Source organism: Echinops telfairi, unplaced genomic scaffold (assembly GCF_000313985.2).
Source record: "Echinops telfairi isolate 266 unplaced genomic scaffold, ASM31398v2 ScPeMD7_2291;HRSCAF=2852, whole genome shotgun sequence".
In the NCBI taxonomy this organism is placed as follows: domain Eukaryota; kingdom Metazoa; phylum Chordata; class Mammalia; order Afrosoricida; family Tenrecidae; genus Echinops; species Echinops telfairi.
Genome location: NW_022106189.1, coordinates 30,963,606 through 30,984,178, shown reverse-complemented (window position 1 = coordinate 30,984,178; position 20,573 = coordinate 30,963,606). Strand labels below are relative to the sequence as shown.

General features: G+C 53.9%; 1 protein-coding gene across 1 annotated transcript in view; it reads right to left on the bottom strand.

Moving 5' to 3' along the window:
- Window positions 1–14,214, bottom strand: part of PLA2G15 (phospholipase A2 group XV) — a 16,137-nt gene extending 1,923 nt beyond the window's left edge. Inside the window, exons 1-5 of the mRNA XM_004704823.2 lie at window positions 14,009–14,214; window positions 10,272–10,428; window positions 3,245–3,363; window positions 2,943–3,041; window positions 2,523–2,747 (exon numbers count right to left, since the gene is read on the bottom strand). Of these exons, the coding sequence (XP_004704880.1) occupies window positions 2,523–2,747; window positions 2,943–3,041; window positions 3,245–3,363; window positions 10,272–10,428; window positions 14,009–14,135 (727 nt within the window). The 5' untranslated portion in view covers window positions 14,136–14,214. The remainder of the gene's footprint in view (window positions 1–2,522; window positions 2,748–2,942; window positions 3,042–3,244; window positions 3,364–10,271; window positions 10,429–14,008) is intronic.
- Between the last annotated feature and the right edge of the window lie 6,359 nt (window positions 14,215–20,573).

Genomic DNA, 20,573 nt, shown 5'->3' with positions numbered 1-20,573 from the left:
TCCCACCCCCGCAGGAAGCACGTCAATCATGGGCAGCGCTGTGCTTTCCCAACGGACACCAGAGAAGCACAGGACGGCCTGGCTCGAGCTTGTATCGCTCCGCTTTAAGTTTCGCTGCGTCTGCAAAGCCCGCAGCCAGCCCGTTCCCCCTTCTAAGTTTAGTCAGCGCCCATAGCCACAGGGCGATGAACTTATTATCTTTTTCCTCCTCCTGGGCAGGGCTTCAAACGGGTTCATTCGCCGCTGCCAACAATTTCCATTCCCACCCAGAGTGAGGCCACCCCCTTACCACCTAATTTATCATTAAAAACAAACAAACAAAAAACCACCACCAAGGCTCCCAGGTAAGTCTTCTGATGGGCTGTTTGGGAACTACTTGGCAGCAGGTGCAGCTCTTTCTGCAAGTTCAGTGCCAAGGTGCTCATCCCCTCACCTATCCCAGAAGCCGCCTTGGCTGGTGCCTGGCTCTAAGACCCAGAGGAAGAAGCCCTGAGGGCTGTTGGGCTACCTCCTAGTCCCAGACTTCCAGGGCCTGACAGAAGCTTACCCCAGCGTTCCAGCTTGGGAGGCAAAGCTCTAAGGCAGCTAATGGGGCAGCTCTTGAAGGGGACTGGGGTCTGAACTCCCCCAGAACCCCGTCTCAGCCTGGAGGGGTGCCTGTGCTTGGTCTCTAGGCAGGCTCACCCTGTACCTGCCGTTCTGAGCCCTGGGTTGTCAGTGCAGGGTAAAGGGCTGGGAGAGACACCAGGCCTGACCCAACACTACCAGCTGGTCTGCTGGTCAGGCAGTGCCAAGAGGAAGTGGCTTCTCAGACTCGCCCTAGCTCACCCATCCCTCAGCGAGAGGCAATGAGGCTCCCACGCAGGCTGAGCCCCTCCTAGAGTACCCACGGCTATAGCTGGGGTGTGTGTGGGGGGGTGGGAGGTCAAGGGTGATGAAGAGGGTGTGTGGGGGTGGGGCAGAGGGGAAGTGGCTTTTCCCAGAAGCCTTTACCTGCTTCCTTCATGTTGTCCCCAGGGACAAAGGAAGCTCCGCCCCCCCCCACGCCCACAGACAGGGGTTGCTGAGTCAGGCAGAAATTGCAGACCCACCTCTCCTGGAGGAAGAGAGGCCCGGGTAAAGAAGGAGAAGAAAAGGAAATGCTTCCCCCAAAAAGCTTTGGGTCGAAAACTTTGTGCACTTTGCACGGTCAGGCCCAAGCAGAGAGAGAAAGAAAGAGAGAGAGAGAGAGTGTGTGTGTGTGTGTGTGTTGGGGGGGGGCAGCGGGGTGTCGGGGACACAGCAGACATGCCACTCTTGCACTTCCTGTAAGAAACAAACACTGGGCAGAGGGGGCTCCTTGAGGGCAGGGGTTGGGAAAAAAACAGGAGCTGATCCCAAGGGTTCAATGGAAAATAAATGTCTAGAAAAGAACGATGGAATCTATGTATGAATATGTCTGATACAATTGATGTATGGATTGTAAAAAGAGTTTTAAGAGCCCCCAATAAAATGATTTAAAAGGAAACAAGCACGAGTGATGGGCTGGGGCAGGTAGACTTGCTGAGGGGACGAGGAGGCTCTTGGCGAGCGGTGCAGAGTGACAGCCTCAGACATGCACAGGGGCGGTGCCACTCCGCCTTTCTGGGTTGCTAGGAGATGGAATCAACTGGATGGAGGTGAGTTTGCAGTTATTTTTATTTCCTGTTTGGGTCAAGAGTCTCTTTTGGGGAGTTGGGGAGATGTTTGAAAAAGGGATGCCGCAGGGAGAGAGGGGGAGAAAGGAGGCGCTGAGGCCAAGGGCTCAAGTTGAAAGCAAATGTTTTGAGAAGGATGACGGCAACAAATGTACAAATGTACTGGACACCAGAGATGGATTGTGATAAGAATGGTCCGACCCCCCCAACTACCAGGACCCCAATATTGCCTTGCAGACCTGGTTAGACCAGATGAAGCACAGCGGGACAGATGGGAATCAGAAATGCAGGGAATCTAGGACAGATGAACCTCTCAGGACCAGGGGTGACAGTGGCGATACCAGGAGGGAAAGGGGATGAAGAAAGGGGGAATGGATCACAGGGAGCTATGTTTAACCTACTCTCTGGGGGACGGGCAGCAGGGGGGTGGGTGAAGGGAGACGCCGGACAGTGTAATATGATACAATAATAATTTATAAATTATCAAGGGTGCATGGGGGAGAAGGGAGGAGGAAGGGAAGGGGAGGGGGAAAAAAGGAAAATGAGCTGATTCCGGAAACCCAAGAGGCAAGCGAATTTTGGGAATAATGAGGGCAACAAATGTATAGATGTGTTTTATAAAATTGATCTATGTATTGTGATGAATTGTATGTATTGTGATGAATTGTATGAGCCCCAATAAATTGATTAAAAAAAAAAAAAAAAAGAACGGTCCGAACCTCCACTAAAATGATCTATAAAAAAAAGGTATGCCACTGTCTCGATGGGAGGGCAACAGCTCAGGAGGGCAGGGTGGAGGGCAGAAAGCAACCAGGCCCTCCCATGCTGGGCTTGGCAGGGTCTTACCTGAAGCCAGGACACGCAGGGTCTTGGCCACGCCCCCCCAGGGCGCGCCCAGTGACACAAAGGCCCGGATGTACTTGTCCTTCCAGGCCTGTGGCTGCTGCTGCAGAAAGTAGAGCGTGTACATGTTGCCCATGCTGTGGGCAACCAACACCACCGGACCCCCGTACCGCAGGTGCAGCTCTTCGATCATCTCGCGAAGGGCCAGGAAGTAGGGCCCGTTTTCATCTGCAGGCCAGAGCCAGGCAGTGTCAGGGAGGAAAGGCTCTGGGACCCAGACCCCTCACTTTTCCTTAGGCTGGACCCAGGGAGAGGTGAGTGGAAGCGACGATGGGAGGAACGGGGCCCAGGGCCACTGCCCACTCTGACTTCCTGGTCTCCAGTTCCCAACACCCCGGGGACAGGGAGAGGATACTTGCTTACTTGGGGCTCGGCGCCAGTCATAGGGGGCTCCCCGAACGTCCTGGCCCCGTGTGTACCCCCAGTTCACAAGGCTCTCCACCACAGTGTGAAAATAGGAACCTGCAGACAGAAACATGCCTGATTAAACAGGAGACCGCCAGCACCAGCTACCCCCACCGCATGTGCCGACCAGCCTGGGACATCTCCTGCAAGGGGGTCGCTGCCCACACCAGCCAGACAGCTCACGGGCAGTCTCCCACAAGCTGGCAGGGCTCTTCCCATGCCAGGCTGAGCCCAGGAGGGCACGAGTGAAGGCTACGTACCCACGCTGCTTCTGCTGGGGTCCAGGTACTCCAGTGAGGAGGTCTGTCCAAAGCCAGGCACGCGCACATCCACACCCTCCGGGAACTGGGTGGCCCGAGACGTTCCGTTGTAAATCAGCCTGTCAGGAAGGCATGTGAGTTGGTGGCCCCAGTGGTAACCTTTGGCTTGGTGTGGCCAGAACCTCCTTGTGTCCTGAGCCGCCCCACTCCCCACCCCAGGTTTGCTCGAAGGTACAGGGAGACCAGAAAGCAAGAAAACGAGTTTAGAAAACACAGATGAGGGTACACACATCCACAGGAGGACCCCAAACACCCTGGGATCCTGCCAAGGCTGCATTCATGCCCTTCTCCCTGATGGCACCAGACTCATCTGAAACATGCCCCTGTTCCCCCCCACCCACCCACACACACCAAGGCCGTGGGCCCAGGCAGGAGAAGGAAGCACTAGCCCTTTCACACATGACTTCAAGCGGCATTCTAAATGCAGGCCCTGTTATCTTATCTCCACCGATGTAGCTCCTGCCATGTGACTGAGCTTCCTCATCCCATATCCAGATTCGATGTCTGAACACAGGCGGTCAGACAGGAAAGATCTTGGCTTGGGACCTGAGTGAGCTCCTACTGCTCCCCTGTGCCACCTTCTGCTCACCCAGGTTGGGTGTATGGGCAAGGTCTTGAGAGGTGATGGGGAAGCAGGAGAATGGCCTTGTGCAGACTCAGGCTGGCTCCCCCCATGCCATCTATACTCAGCCAGGGCCACAGAGGGCAGCCTCCACCCTGACTGTCAACGGCATGGTAAGAGTCAGTCTGGATCCAATTCTCGTGTTGACGTGGGTGCAATCCTCACCTCCCACCTCTCCATCCTCGTCAGCAGCCGCTCATGGGGGGGGTGGGGACACTCTTTCTCAACCCCCGCCTCTCAGAACTAGGTCATGGCTCACACTTTCCGTCAGATGTGAAAACGGGAAGATGTGAGTCCCTGGGTGTGTTCCTTTGCTGGGACGACTTCCAGAATTCATGGAGAGCCCAGCACCTGGACAGCTGAATACAAAGGAAGGGGCACAGAGGGTAAAGGCCGGGAGGCTTCTCAGAATGGAGCTTCGGCATCCAGAGAGAGCTCCATCCGGGCCCCCGGGCTCACAATGACATCATGCCTGCTAAGTCTTAGCATCAGGCCCGCAGGTGGGCTCCACGGACAACTGCCTCCTTTGCCGTGCAACCAAAGGAATTGGCCGGTGCCCAGCTACCATGACAGAGCATTTTGATCAAAGATACCACAGGAGAAACTTGATCAAAAGGGGCAAAATGCAAAAGAGAATTCAGAATTCTGGTGGCATCCAGACTTGCTGGGGACCTGAGGCTGGAAGAAACCCCCAAACCACTGCTCTGAGAAAATCTTTAAATCAAAAATATCGAGAACTTTAAAAGACAAACAGGAGTTTAGCTTTAGGAGTCAAAGCGGTTGGCTTTGAGCAGCATGCTCTTTCCAGAACTCTCTCTATGGGTTCAAACTGGCAACAGTAATTCAAAAGATCAGAGATTTAGGGGACAGAGAGTATAGATTAATGGGGAGAACTCAGAAAAGGAGACTGAGAACGGTTGCATGAATTCAATGTCATCAACCAACCTCACTCAATTGGTTGACTTGACGTATGTTTTGTTGTGTCTATTCTCAACAACAAAAATCAGTTAAAGGACCTGATGGTGGGGGCTTAAGTGGAGAGCAAATGTTTTGAGAATGATGAGGGCAATGAATGTACAAATGTGCTTTACACAATTGATGTATGTATGGATTGTGATAAGAGTTGCATGATCCCCTAATAAAATGATTTTAAAAATCAGTTAAAATAAAAGAACTATATCTACACGACCCAGGGCCATCTAACCTGCCAGAGTGTGACCTCATACTCAGCGTGGCCAGCAAATTCTAAGGAACTGGGACAGAGGGACCAAGGTCATGCATAGCCACAGACATGGCTCCCTCAATAACCCTGTATTCATTGTCTGTCGCTGTGTAACAAATTCTGATCAGCCTAACATCTTTAAACCACACATGTTTTGGATCTCAGTTTCCACGGGAAGCAGACACAAGACCAAACAGCAGAGTCCTCTGTCTGAGTAGCCACAACTACTGTGTCCTTCTCAAGAGTCGGGGGTTGGTATGGCACCGTGTGGGATTTCTCCCAAGTTGTCCCCCCCAAATATATGCCAAACCTAAGACGCTGCTTGCTACACATGGAAAAGAACTACATACTTGGAGGTCATCAAAAGCAGGTCAGAGGTTATTCTCCCTAAGGGTTATCAGCCATCTAGGGCAATCAGACTGCATAGTCTGTCCCATGGTAAGAAGGGCCCACTCCCTTCTGATAAGGATAGTAGATTGTTTCCCTGAAGGAGAGCCCAGGGAGGTCAGGTCCATTTAAGGGTGACCAAGGTTAGGCTGCCATATTGAGTCTAGGGTATGCCTGCCCATCTTGTCACACCCCTAATCCCTCCCCTTCCTATTGCATGTACACCCCTAGCTCATCCCCCTCCTATGGCTTGTATTGTCTATTCCTGTTTCGTAGGTGGTCACCTGTAATCAGGGGGGCTTACACCCCCCCCAAAGATATATAAGCCTTGGTTAGAAATTAATCACCCTCTCTGCTCAGACCTGGCTGGTGAAATCATGGCCGTTCAGGAGGTGAGCATGCTACCATGAAATGTGTCTGACTTCTTCATTTGACTCTCCTATTCTCTGTGCCTTTACTATAATCTTTGCATATCATAACATAATCAAACAGTTGCACCTACTGAATAGTTGTGAGGGGCTGGATACCCCCACAGCAGGGTAAGTCAAACAGTACTGCTCCTTGACCGGAGTCTTAAAACTTCATGAGCAGCCATCTAAGGGGCAATCATCCGTCCCTCACCGTCCAGAAGAAGGAAGAATAAGGGGGTGGGGGTGGGGTTAAGAAATGGGCAATGGACAGCACGCACATCGGTCTCCATAAGCCAGAGACCAGAACTAGATGGTTCCCCACCCTTACCACTACCGAGGGCTTTAAAACGGGTCACATCAGAAGGTCCCAGATAGCATTGGAGGAGAATGTGGAACAGAACTCAATGTCATGAGAGAGACCTGGCTGACTGGTGTGACAGAAAGTGGAGACACCCTAAGGCAATGGCCCTTGACCTACTCACCTCCAATAGACCAGTGGAGAGCAAACAGGCAGCATTTCCCCAAGGACAGAGGACAAAAGGTTCCGAAACAGGAAGGACAAGGAGGAAGTGGGATATGGCAGGGTAGACTGAGATGATTAAATGGATGAGCTGAATCACAATAAAAATTAAACAGAGGAGTTGAATCACAAAAAAAAGTTTGAAAAAGTGAGGATTTAGCCAGGCCCTACAGGGGCAGGGTGAGGGGAGATGAGAGAAAAAAGAAAAACAAGCAAAAAAAAGAAAGAAAAACAAGCAAACCGCTTTATTTGGGATATCAGTCCAGTAACCCTGCCCCCAGACACCAAGGAGACAACTCAGCCCAAGAAAACACAGGTTAGATCAGGAGTTCTTGGCCATCCTAAGTCTCATTCTCCGTAAGGATCAGCCACAGGAAGCTGGCAGGGTTCTCAATATTGGCCTAAATGACTGGGTAAATATCACAGGGCCGGCTCTTGCCAGGGCAATCCGTAGATGATCCCCAAAAGGCCCCAGCCAAGTTCAGAAGGTTGTTCTGGAAAAGCCGGAGCAGCCCTGTGTTCTACAGAAGGTCTGGGGTGATGCCCTCCCAGCACCAGCCTGCACCTCCAACTGTGCAAGGCTCTTCTGCAGAAAGATCTGCAGACCAACAGCTCCGAAATGCCCTGCAGATAACAGACTGACCAACCGAGAAGGGAGCCTGACGCCCCGTTAGCCAGCCCTTCCGCCCAGAGAAAAGACTTCCAATCTGCAGGGCTCTCCCTAGTCAGCGCAAAACACGACAACCTGTGGGAAACCAACAAATGTCATTCCCGCAGATTCTCCCACAACAGCGAGGCTGCCTTAAAGTGAGCACATGGTTGATTCTGTCTCCCTGCAGGGGCAGACATTCTCTGACTATCTCCTCCCACCGAGGCACCCATCCCCCCTCCTCCCTTCCCCCTTTGCAGGTATTAGGTTTCCTCACCTGTGAACTCAAGAACTTTACTGTGATTCCCACCCACCTTGTGACATATGTAACTCCTGAATATGCCTGACTAATGGCTACCTATAAAAGCCCCAAAACAATAAAGGCGAGAGCACCCCCTCTTCGCTCTCTCCCCTATGCCCCCTTCCCCTGTCCTCCTTCCATGCCCTCTCTGGCTCCTGCAATTCCCACCTTCCACATCCTCACGTGGATCACCAAGCAGGGATGAGGTGAGCATGCTACCATGAAATGTGTCTGACTCCTTTATTTCACTCTCTCTTCTCCTCTATGACTTTACTATGATCTTCACTTGTTACCGCTGTACAATTGAGCCTGCCGGGCCTGTGATGATTTAAGGGCTGACTCCCCTGACAACTACCAAGATGCAACAGAGTCTGCAACCCCCCCCACCCACCCTCCCCGAATGGAATCAAGAGGGTGCTGCAAAGAAAAAGCAGCTAAGAAACCCTTAAGGAAAAGCAAAGGAATTTCACTGAACTGAAGATGAAGACAACTCTGAGAAAGAAGTTTACCCAGACAGGAAGCTTACCCGATTTAAAAAAACAAAAGTTGGAGGAGGGGGGAGCCGTATCACAAAGAACATAGGCAGTCTGAGAGCAGTCTCGGAGCCTGTCCCCACACGGGCCCTTGTTATCAAGATCAGCCATACCAGAGGTGTGAGCCCCAAGGTTGGGAAGGTGCGGCAGCTTTGCCAGATCTGCCAGATCTGCCAGATCTTTGGTAAGCTCCACCGGGCTTCAGCTGGCGAACTGCCCCAGCTGCAAATAAGCCAGGAGAATCTGCTTCCCAAGTCCCCTGGAAGCCAAATAACTGGCTGTTTCTCGTCTCCAGGACGTGACCTGAGTGAACTGCACTACCACCACTCACCCCCACGTTGGCACAATCAACGGCTTCAGACCAAAGGGGGTGCACGTCCCCCAGGACAACAATCGGAGAGTTTGGAGAGGAGGAGGGATGGAAACAGGAAACCCAGGGAGGATGAGGGGCAAGCAGTGGTCATCGAGGGAGCTGTCACAGCTGAGTTGTCAGGACACGTACGGAATGTTAGACTCCGATCCGCTCTGTAAACCTTCACCTGACTCACAATACAGAGCGAAAAGACACCCCGCCCCCTCCTGTTGAAGGTGGAGATGATGCTGGCAGCAGGGAAGGCTAGATTCCCAGGGGTATTAGAAGGAGGAACTCGGGTGTCTACTATGGTTACCTCTGTCATCTAGTCAGTTACAGAAACTCAGGGGGACAGTTCTCCCCTGTCCTCGAGGGTCACTATAGGTCACATGGCCCAGAGAGTCAGTGACAACAGAAACACCGGCTCTGCCTTCAAGAAGCTTGGAGAACCTATGCTCCCTCACACAATTCTGGGTTCAGATCTTAGTTCTGCCACTTGAAAGTTGAGTGGTCTCACTAAGCAATTGTAAACTCTTTGAACTTGCAGATTCTGTATTGGTAAAACTGGTTAAAAAGCATTACCTGTGCCATAGCGCTGTTATAAAGACTGAATGAAGGCAGTATGCAAAATATACGGTGGGCACCAGTGTTCAGTGGACACGCAATCTCATTCTACTCTGAACTCCTTTCTGGGAAAACAGACTTAGAAAGACCATTTGGCACATGGTAAAGGCTAAAGGATATATCCATGTGGCCTTGGAAAAAGGGGAGTTAACAGCTCTGGGGACACTCAGGAGACTTCAGAGGGACTGGGCAGAACTTTAAAGGGTGAATGGGTTTCAGTTGATGCCAACTCATAGTGACTCTCAAGGACAGGGTCATAAGGTTTCCAAAGCTGAGCAATCTCTACAGCAGACGCCACATGCTCCTCCTGAAGAGGGGCTGGCAGGTTCGAACCAACAACCTGGGGTCAACAGGCAGACACTCAGCTGTTGGGCCACCAGGTCTGTGGCTGCTCGGTCGGTGTCCTTGAATCAGATCTGACTTGGAGTGCAACGGAATGCAGTGTTGCCCGGGCCCGCACCATCCTCACGATCGTTGCTGTTTGAGCCCATTTGCAGCCGCTCTGTCTCTCTGTCCCCTTGAGACTCTTCCTCACGCTGCCTGGCCCTCTACTTGACCAAACATGATGTTCCTCTCCAAGGACCGTTCCTTCCTGCTCACACAAGACAAAGTCTCACCATCCTCCCTTCCAGAGAGCAGTCAAGCTGTCCTCGCAAGCCAGATTTATTTGCTCTTCTGGCAGTCCACAGTCTATTCAGTATTCTTCACCAACACCCTAATTCAAGGCACCTGTTCTTCTCAGTCTCCTCAACGCAGAACTCATTGCTATCGAGTCGATTCCGACCCATCATGATCCTACAGGACAGAATAGAGCTACTCCTGCCCCTGTGGGTTCCTGAGGCCAGCAACCTTCACAGGAGTGGAAAGTCTCACTTTTCTCCTGCAGAGAGGTTGCTGGTTTTGAATTGTTGATCTTACGGTTAGCAGCCCAACTCGTTACCCATCAAAACACCAGGGCTCTCGATGAATGGGCAAAAGGAGAGGGAATTCCAGGACAAAAAAGCAGCAGGTGCAAAGCTAGGGCAGCACGGTGGGCCCCAACAAGAACCAGCAGCAGTAGGAGCAGGTGTGGCCAGCTTCCAGCAAGGGGAGGGGTCTTGGTGGGGGGTGAGGGGTCTAAGAACAGGAGCCAGGGTTCAGAAACCGAATGTGGGATTGACTGTGAGAAAAGACCTAACTTGGAGAGAACAGAGAAAGAGGTGAGGCATAATGACAGGGAGGGAGGGGACGTCCCGGCTGAGAGAGGAGCCAGCCAGCTGGAGGAAGCGGGGTGGGAGATTGCTCAGTGACCGTTGGGTTGGGGATGCTATGAAAAGGGCACCCCAAGCGCGTGTCCCCTGTCCCTACCTGATATTGTCGATCCAGCAGTCAATGAGGACGGGCAGCAGTATCTCCAGGTTGAGCCAGAGGGTGAAGTAGCTGTCTGTCTTCTTGGAACAGAGGTAGTGCACGACCGTGGGCTTGTCCAGCTTGGCCTCCAGCTGGTTGCCCAAATCACCAGGCACTGCAGGGGGCAGAGGGCAATGCCTGGGGTCCCGAGCCTGGCAGGCGAGCGGCTCCTGGGAACCTCGGAGACTATGCAGTCACCCCCCTGCCACCCAAGAACAACCGATCCCATGGTCCATCTTCCCCACTCTCAACCTAAAGATGGTCGCAGGGGCAGCAAAGAGCAAGGACCTTGACCCAAAGGCTAGCCTGCCACACTCTTCCTTTATGGGCCCTATGGAGTTACCAGGGCCCCAGGGAAAGTCTGCCACTGTTGGGGGGCCCACAGTAGTGCAAAGAAGTCTGCAGGCACACTTCCCCATGAGGGGGGCATGGGAGGGACCTGGCATGTTGTGTGGGATAAAGTAAATCCCCTGGATCTCAGCATTGGTGTCCCCCCACCCCCAATCCATTCAGAGTATCAGGAGGGGTCAAGCCCCAAGCTTACCTGGGAAATGAGAAGTTGGTCATTTGACAAGGCACCCCCGCCCCCATAAGCACACACAGGTTTTACAGCTTGGGTGAGAGAACTCTCCCTGGGAGGGGCTGGGTGAGAGAACTCTCCCTGGGAGGGGCTGGGTGAGCCCTGTGAGTTCTAGAATCCCCAAAGATTTGGCGAAGGGTATAACCCGTCACACACACACACCGCACACCACACCACACCACACCACACCACACCACACCTTGGGGCTTAGACTCAAGAGCCTACCCTCCACAGTCATTCCAGGGTTGGCGGGGCCTTGTCCCCCTGAGGGAGCAGGACAAGAGCCCTGGGCCACGTCACCAGGCAAAAGTGAATCCAGAGAGGGTGGCAGGTTGGTGGGAGGGAGGGGCAGAGCATAAACACAGCTAAGAGAAGCTCTTTAAGCCCAAGCTGAAGGCCAAAGTCCAGTGAGGCCCCAGAGGACAGAACATCTGGAAGAACCAGCATATGGGCACATGTGAGCCCTAGGACAACACACCATGCCACCCAAGGGCTCATGGGGGTAGATGTGGCCAGCCCCCAAGAAGGACTTCTCTCCACTCAGCTGGCCTACGCAGTCCACCCAGTGCCCGGGAGCCCATGGAAACTTCCACCCAGCATTCAAGGCCCTTCACAGTCTACTGACTCCAATGACCTTTCCAGTTTCGCCTGTCGTCCATGCCTCTAATACAACTCCACTGGCTTCCATGATCCAACAAGAAACTCTCGCCTGAGTCCACAGGGGTGCTGACGAGGCGAGCTGTGCCCTTCCCGTGCACCACTCAGACTTCCCAGGGCAGCCCTGGGAGCAAGGTGTGGTGCAGAGGCCTGGGACACCCCCAGCATGTAGGTGTAGTCCCTGAATGGCAAGCTGTGAATAGGGCAGGCCAGTGCAGAGCCCTGGGATGCCAGCTTTGCCAAAGAGGAACCGTCAAATGGGAAAATCACCTGAGCTGCTTGTCTGGACCTCCGTGACCTGCCTGACCTCTCAAAACACCAGAGACGATTTCCTGAGCCCCTCCGTGCTCCAAAGGAGGACAAGAGCTAGTGGCATGTCTTTCTCCCCCCATTCACACCAAGAGGGGGGCAACCATGTCCTTGCCCCACTTTACAGATATGACACCGAGGCTGGAAGAGGTGCCCATGGCAAGCCTACTGTCCATTACTGTGGGATATAAAAAGATTTTCCCCCAGCTTTGTCTCCCCCAAAGATATGCCAAACATTAGAGGCTATTTGCCAGCCTATGGTAGGAGGAGGGTCTTCGGTCTTACTCTTCTGGCTTCTCCTTCCTCCCCACTAGTTTAGCCCTCAACCCTAAGGGTTGGTCACCCTGGGGTGCCGCTCTTCTGATGGCCAAGATCAGAAGCCTACTATGTGCCCAGGAGCAGCTCCTTGCTGTCCACTGTCTCTGGGTTAAAGCCAGCAGCCCCAAGCAGTCAGGCGGGTTAGGAGTCCAGCTATCCTGTGACTCCTCCTGGAAGGGCTTAAGGCTTCTGGCATATATCCAAGGATAAGCATGAAGAAGTACAGAATGAGGATCGATTCCAGAACAGTGTGGGACTGGGTGTGTGTGTGTGAATGCTTCTCAAGGCCACCCCCACCACTGAGAAAGCCACAGGCCCACTCTGGGTTCCCTGTGACCCTTAAGATAAAGTGCAGATGTTCCATCCAGTCACGAGACCTACACAATCCACTCCTCCTCCCCTCTCCATTCCAGCCAGCTGCCCTCCTAGAGCACCCTGGCCTGGCTCCAGCTGAACCCTTCCCCGATGCCCACCCTGTGGCCCAGGGAGTAGAAATCTTGGTGTTTGCCCAGCAAAGACCTTACCTCCAGGGGTCATGGTGACTGCCAGCCTGCAAGCTTTGGGAAGGGAGGGTCAAGCATTCCCAATCCCAGGGGGAACCTGGGCCCCGCACTGCCCTGGAGAATGCCTTGCCTCTGCCACCCCAGGGATCAGCTTGCCCTCCAACCTACCCTTCTGTGAGCTGCACCATGCCTGTTAAATAACCCTTAGTGGACACAGCCCAGGAGCCCTGGTGGTGCAGCAGTTAAAGCACTCAGTTGCTAAGAGAGGTCAGTGCTTCTTCACCTCCACCAACGGCTCTGCCGGAGAACATCCTGGCAGTCCAGTCGGCCGCTTCCATAAAAATTTGTGGCTGCGGAGACCCCACGGGGCAGTTCTCCTGGGTCCTAGAGGGTGGCTAGGAATCAGAATTGACTCCACAGCAGGCTTAGAAACACCGCCCAAGGATCCAGCCGCAGCCGACTCAGCATGTCACATGTGCTCAGAAGTCCTGGCTAAGCACCCACACCAGCCCTGGGTGGCCTTGAGGGGCCTGAAGAAGGCGTCCAAGGCCCTCCTAACTGAGGTCTCACCCCTGCCAGCCACCACAGGAAGACACCGTAAGACACTGTGGCTTCGGTACTGTTGCCTAATCTAAGACAGGGGCCAGGGCAATGAGCTTGGGCAGGGCCGGTAGGGGCAAGCCTCAGCCCCAGCCCCAACATATGTCACTCCCACGAGGTCAGGGTCTATGAATAGAGGTCAGCTATGCGACTGTGCCTTCCTGATACCTGTTCTTGCCACATTCCCAACCTTTACCTCTATCTTCAGTCACCCTGGCCCTTCTGCTAAGTTGATGGGAAGTCCAGGTAGGAAGCCCTGGGAGCCAGAGAGTAGGAATCCTTTTCCTGGAGGGGGGCTTCTTTTCAGTAAAGTCCTCTGACACCTGTGGGGTTGCAGGGGGTGAGGGAGTCCAGCCTTCTAGCCAAGACCAGGTCAATGCAGGAGTCCACAGGAGCCCATTTCACACCAGGCTTCAGTGGCGGGGAGCCAAAGGGCCATGGTCTTCCTAGCCTAAGAAATGGAAATTATGAGTGGCAGGCTTGGTGGACCGTGGACAGGTGGACCCTGGCACCCACCCCGATATTCAGCTGGAGCAGACAGACCAGGGGCTGGCCACACCCACGTCCAGCAAGCCATGACGAAAACAGATGGATCTGGGGGACAAAACAGATCAACAGCTATGCGCTCCTCCACCCCGAGGTGGGAATAGGTGCAGACGCAGAAAACAGTACCGCCGCCCGTTCGGCAAGAGGGAGCGGGCCGACCCACCACCGAACGCACGCCTCACCCAGCACCACCGGGGGCCGAAGTCCGGCCGGCAGCCCCTGGGTCACGAGCAGCGTTAGCATCAGCAGGAGGGACAGGAGTCCACCCGGTAGCAGCACCACGCGGTTAGGGCAAGGGCAGAGAGCCATGGCGTGAGCCGGTGACTCGGGTCCAACATGCAGGTTCCGCGCTCCGGGGCCCGTGTTCAGGCCCGGGAGACCGCGACGCGTTTCACACGGAGACTAGCCGCCGCCGCCCGCTGTCCGCCGCCGCCAGCCCACCAGGTCCCGCCTCCCGCAAACCGCCTGCCAATAGGAACTCGCCGCCAGGCGCGACCCTCCCAGTGGAAACTCACGCCCCGCCCCTCCTACCCCCAGGTTTGCCCCGGTGACCGCGCTGCGCGCCGAGCTCATCGATCGATCGGGGCGCAGCCTGGGTCTCCCGCTGTCGGCAGCCGACTGGGGTGGGGACTCTGCTGGAGGCGGCTTTGTAAGTAAGCCGGCCCTCCAGTACGCGCAGACCAACGCTGTGCCACCCTCACCCCCAGTTCCTCCAGCCGCCGTGACTTCGAAGCTGGCCGCTGTTGCGCAGCAAAGGAAGAGAAGAGGAAGTGGATCCAGGGCGGCTCTTGGACCTTAGAGAACCAGGACTGTTGTGCAATCCGCCCTGGTTCTTCTCACCCTGCCCAGAGGGCACCTGGTCTGGTAACCCTACCCAGGGTCCCCCATCCATGCTTCCCCTGGGCTGGGGAGTGGGGCCAGATAAGACACACAGAGGGGTTCGGTCCAGAATGAGAGGGCCCAATCTGTCTATCTTAAAAGCCAAGTGTGGGACCAACTGATCAGAGCAGTTGAGGCTCAGCTGCCTTGAGCCTCTCCCTAGGGTCATCGCCCATTTGCAAGTTTCCCCCTGGAGCAGGAGGGGCCAGGAAGCTTGTGGTCACCCTTCACTCCCACCCTGCCCCTCCTATGTCTGTGTGGTAACCGGTGCCTTCCTCTCTCAATGTCTACTGATTCCCCTACCTCAGGCCCACAGCCCTCCTCCCAGCGCTGCTGTCACCCCCAACCCAGCAGAGGGTCTGGGAGGACTGGTCTGCTGAGCACCCACAGTGGGAGGCCACAAAAGCTCTGCTCGGGCCGCTGGGGCTAGAGACAAGAGGGAGTCCAGAGCAGAGTCAAGTGCAAGAGGGTGGCGTCTCCTAGGCCACCTTGGACTCTGGCCCCAGAATAGAAGGGTTTTTTGGTTTGTTTTTCTTTTCCAGTCCAGTAAACTCAAGTGATCATGGGCCCCTCTCGGGGCGGCCCTGTCTTCTGGTGGCGTTCTTTGGTGCCCAGCTCTGAGTCAGGAACTGTCTTTCAGGGAGATGTTGAGGTCTGGCCAACTTTGAGCCACGCAGGCCCAGTGGTGAGGAATCAAAACGTGAGGATCCCCTCTGTGGTAGTTACACAATTTTATGCCAACTTGATAAAAGAATGAAGGGGTGGAGTCTAGCTTGTCATTCAGATCACAGCCTGATTAATCCCTCCTTGTGGGCGTGGCCTTCTCATGAGAATTCTGGGACTTGCTCTCTTCCTCCTGGAAGTAGGACACATACTCTCCCTGCTTCACATTCTGTTGACAAGCCACATGAAGGAGCCATATATAGCCCCAGCGCTGAGATGCTGCCACAAGACATTTCACCCACTGGCCTGTGATCGTCCTGCTTTCGGCATCTTTGCATGTGCTTCATGAGTCTGTGGAAGAATTTATGGACTAATATCAGACATATTGGCTGATATCAGACTTATGGGCTAATGTCAAACTTATGGACTTGATCTGAACTGGGCCGGGATGTTTTCTTAGTATACAATTAATCTTGGATATCATACTCTCTCTTACACACATATGAGTGTCTCTGGATTTGTTTCTTTAGTCAACCCAGGTGAATACACCTTCCTTCCCCAATATCTGCCTGGTTACCTTGGTTGCAGACCTCAAACACCTCCCTGACCCTCAGACCCACATCCAAGTGGTCACTAAGTCTTGGCAGCTCTCAGCTCTGCCCTGTCAAAGCCCCAGGATCCTCATCCTCACACCAGCCCCTCACTGATGTCCTCCTACCCTATGTCCTTAGTCCTCTGACCTAGTCCACATGCCAGGCAGGCATGACTAAGCAGGAAATTCGACTCCATCATATCTCCATCCCACTCACAATGACTGAGGGCCCATGTCCCCTTGCTTCTTAGCTCCTCCCCTAACATCTCCAGCTTCCTTGCCACCTAGAACAGCTTCACTGGGTCCACTTGGTAGCCCCCAGTTTGGGGGACTTGATTGAGCCTCATTTAGGCCTCAGCTCAGACATGGACCTTTAACTGAAGCAGGTCCTGTCTGTCTCCTATTAGAATATAATCATTGCAAGAGCAGGTCCCTGTCCCGCCCCCACTTGTCCTGATACTGTCACATACCCTGTCATGCATAATTGCTTAGTACATACTCATAGGAAACCCTGGTCGTGTCCTGGTTATATGTTGGGCTGCAATGTGGTTAGAAACCACCAACAGCCTCTTGGGAGAAAGACTGGGCTTTCTACTCCTATGAATAGTTACAGTCTGGGAAACCCACAAGGGGTCACCATGAGTTAGCATTGACTCATGGTAGTGAGGTTTCTTTTGTTTTTTGCAGATGCTCATATATGTTGAATGAATGAGTGATGTGCCTCCCTCCCTGACGTACCACCCTCCCATCCCAGCTCTATAGTATCCTAGCACCTGTCAGACCTGAATTGGATAGAGGAGGTTAGGCACCAAAAAGTCATCAGGGCAGAGGTAAGTTCTGGAATAGAATGGGAAAGAGAAAAGGTATTCCTGTGGAAAGCATCATTCTGAGCAAAGGCTGGAAGTGAGAATAAACCCAGAGCCTGATGAGCCCCACCAGCTGTGGGTACCTTAGCAGGTGAGAATTCAGCCAATGGCCTTTGTGCTCCTGCATTCCTGGGTCTTTTGCCCTTATGATAGTTAGGTTTATTGTGCCACTAGGAACATGTGGGTGACCTCGCAGTTTGATTGAAGGGCAAAGAGATAAATGGTCCTGTAAGGCCTGCCCCCATCTCCCTTGCTCTCTGGTGATCCAACCAGTGTGCTGTTGCTTTCACTACTTCTCTGCCTCAACCTGTGTGCTACACTACCTGTGGACCAAGCCAACCCATGGATCATGCAGCTAGAGCTTGAGGTTCCTTCAAGACCTGCTTCACCATGCTGCTGGTGCGTACCTTGTTTGAGTTAGAGGCTGGTGGATCCTGTCGCCTTGCATTGCTTAAGTTCAATATTGCATCAAGGCCTGCTTTGCTAAGCTCCCTTGCTACTGACTGTTGCTGACCCACCCTGCTGTCTGTTGCCTGTGTGCTTACTCTGCCTGTTTTGCTTGAGGGAAGACTCCATCTGTTGTCTGCTTCCTTGACCTTGGACCGAAGCCCCCTCAGTGAGTTGAAGGACTTTCCGTATATTAACTGTTCTACAAAAGTGAGTATATCTGAGCCCTCTGTGCTACTGTGTGGACTATTATATTATAGCTGTTATATTCCTTCTCACTGTATAAACCTATATCTCTCTCTATATATAAAATCATAAGTGGCTGGTTTTGTTTCTCTAGAGAATCCTGCCTCACACAGTCCTCCACCCAAGGCAATTCTTGAGCTCCTCTACCTGAGCCAGGAGGGTGGCAGGGTTTGGGTCAACCAAACCAGACAGGCCCTCTGACTTTGTTTGGAGACCAGAGCTGAGCATATTTGAAGGCCAATGGCTTGTCCTTAGAGCTCAAGTTTCAACAGCCCCCTATCCTCTGCTTGTCAGAGCTTCCCAAGGGTCACAGGAGGCCAAGCACAGACCCTGTTGTGACAACTTTTAGGGCAGAACAGGTCATCCAACCTGGCTTAGGCATCAAAGAAGGCTGTGTGGAGAAGGAGAAGGGGTGATTAGAGGTGGGCTTTGATGTCTGCGGAGCAGTTTGCCAGGAGAACAAAGAGATGGCAGGAAGTTCAGCCTGTGTGGACGGTCTGGAAACCTAAAGAATCACAATGTGTCTGGAGCACAGAGGTGTTGAGATCCCTGAAAACCAGACTTTTAAAATGTAGCTTCTGCTCACTCAAGATGCTAGGAAGTCTCCCAGCAGGTATGGTACCAAAGACAGGTCCTCAGGGCACGCCTCCCGGCCCCGCATCTGGCGGCAGGGCTTGTGCGCCCCCTGGAGGACACAGCGGCGCAGAGCAGAGAACCTGAGGGATGGAGATGGGGTGGGGAGTCAGAAGATGGCCCTGCGCTTGCCACTCTGGCAGGCCTGTAAGATGAAGATGGGATTCCACTGTTGTTGTGAGTGCCACAGGGCCCAGCCCCTTCCCTCCAATGCCAGGAATGAGTTTAGGGAAAAGTACCTGGCCTCATTAATACTGGGTATTTTGGGAGCTTGTTCAACCCTCTCCCTTGATCTTGTCTTAGGTTCACTCATTGAGGATTTCTGAGCCCCGGGCTCCTCTGTGAGCGAGACCTGGGGCATTTAACAAGTACCCCAAATCCCACTGCCATCATGTGCATCCTGGCTCATATTGACCCTACTATACAGGGACTTCTAAGACTCTATGGGAGCTGTTGCATTTGGCCAGCAGATCCCACCATTAGCAGCCCAGAGCACCAGAAACCTCAAACTACTGAGGGTGCTTGGATAGGGGCATTAGGGTAGTCTGCAGGATGAAGTAACCTGGTGACCCAAAGGCCCTGTGGCCCAAGAGAGGGTTATCACTGTGGGAATACCAGAAGGCAGGCAAAGCTGCACCTAAGAGAATGATTCCATCATTTAGCCAAACTTCATGAAACAATGACTCCAAGCTGGGCCTGCAATAGAGCTGAGCCTCCCCCAGGAGGACTGAATGTCCCCGTGGTGGTGGTAGTGGTGGGTGGGTGGCTAGGTGGAGCAACAAGATTAAATGATTCATAAACTGTGTAGTCAGCTGCCCTCGAGTCAATTCCCACTCAGAGCAGCCCTGATGACAACCGAGTCAAACTGTTGCCTGGCGCTGTGTTACCCTCGCAGGTTTGAGTCTGCTTCAGTTGTGATCCATCTCCCCGGGAGGTTCTCCCCAGACCCTCATTGGCTCTCGCCTTCCCCAAACATGATGTCTTCCTTCAGTGTCTGATCCTTCCCGATGATGTACCCAAAGTAAACAGCATGACATTGTTTTGTTGGGGACCGTAAGAATTTTACTGGCTATTTTTCAGAAGTAGCATGCCAGGTGTTTCTTCCTAGTCTGTTTTAGTCTGGAAGCTTCCATGGGTCCTTGCTGGTAGTTGAAATACCAGTGGCATAGCTTGCAGCATCACAGCTACACGCAGCCACAATGCACTAGCTGAGTGTCTGGTGGTTGATTAAGTAGCATATGGTTGACAAAGATGGTACATTGGAAGAGAGCAGAGAGGAGCTACAGAAGTCAGTTGAGGGACAGGAGTTGGCCTGCCCAGTAATAATGGGGTGATCCTGGAAGCCCCCTTTGAAGGAGGCAAGGGAGCTCAGCAAATCAGGGCTCCTAATATTATTGTAACAAATTTAGTTTCTCCAGAAAACATCAAAGCGGCAGCTTCCATTCAGAAGGTTCTGTCACTGGGGGGATGGGTGGTACCCTGATGTTGGGGAACAACACCATGTAGGTGCCCCATGGGAGAGTGTGGCAGAAGGAAGAGCAAAGGTCCTTGCCCAAGCAAGATCTGAGTTTGAAAGATGGGGACGCCAGGAAGGGCGAGCCTGGGCCCGGGCAGGCTCAGTCCTGCGGGAGCAGGATCCCAGAAAGGAGCTGGGGAAAGAGTGACGCACCCCTGGGTCGTGTTAGGGGCCACCTCTACGTCCAGAGTGTCACGAGGGAGAAGGGGCGTTCCCTAGAAAGGCGTGGCCCCGGGGAAGCTCCTGGCGCAGGCTCGCTCCACCGAGTGGGGGAGGGACCTCACCTACCTTAAGCGCCCAGCACTGGCTAGGAGACAAATATTTGACATTCCGGGTTTATCTGGAGAAGGGTGAGGCCTGAGAAGTGACGTCCCTCGCCCTGTGCTGGATTCGCTCATCGCTTCCGGGGGTGGGGACACTCCGGAGTGGGCCGTCGAGAGAGGACGAGTCTAGCTCCCGCAAACGGTTCCACCCGAAGGGGAAGTGCTTGCCCCTCACCCCAAATTCTGCAGGCCACGGTCTCCACCGCCCACTCCTTCCCAGCCGCCGAGCCCGGCGCGCGGGTCCTCTGCGTCCCAGGTGCCTTCATTCGCCAAGTGGGGGCCGCGCTGCGGTGTGGTCAGTGCATGAGGCCCCGCAGGCGCCGTCGTCACCCCGACCCGACTGCCCATGCTCCGCTCACTCTGGGCTCCGTGCGCCTCGACGCGGCCCCGCCTGGGTCACCGCGAGGGTCGCTCCCTCCAGGCCTGAGCCCCGAAGCCCTTCTTTCCCCTTGCTCCTCCTCCAGTTCTTCACCGAGCCCCTGGGGGCCGCTTTACAAATCGGGCGACGGGGGCCCAGGAAGTCCTCGAGGAGTGCCTCCGGACCAGGCGCTCGGTCCGTCCCTCAGGCTGCGTATTTACAAT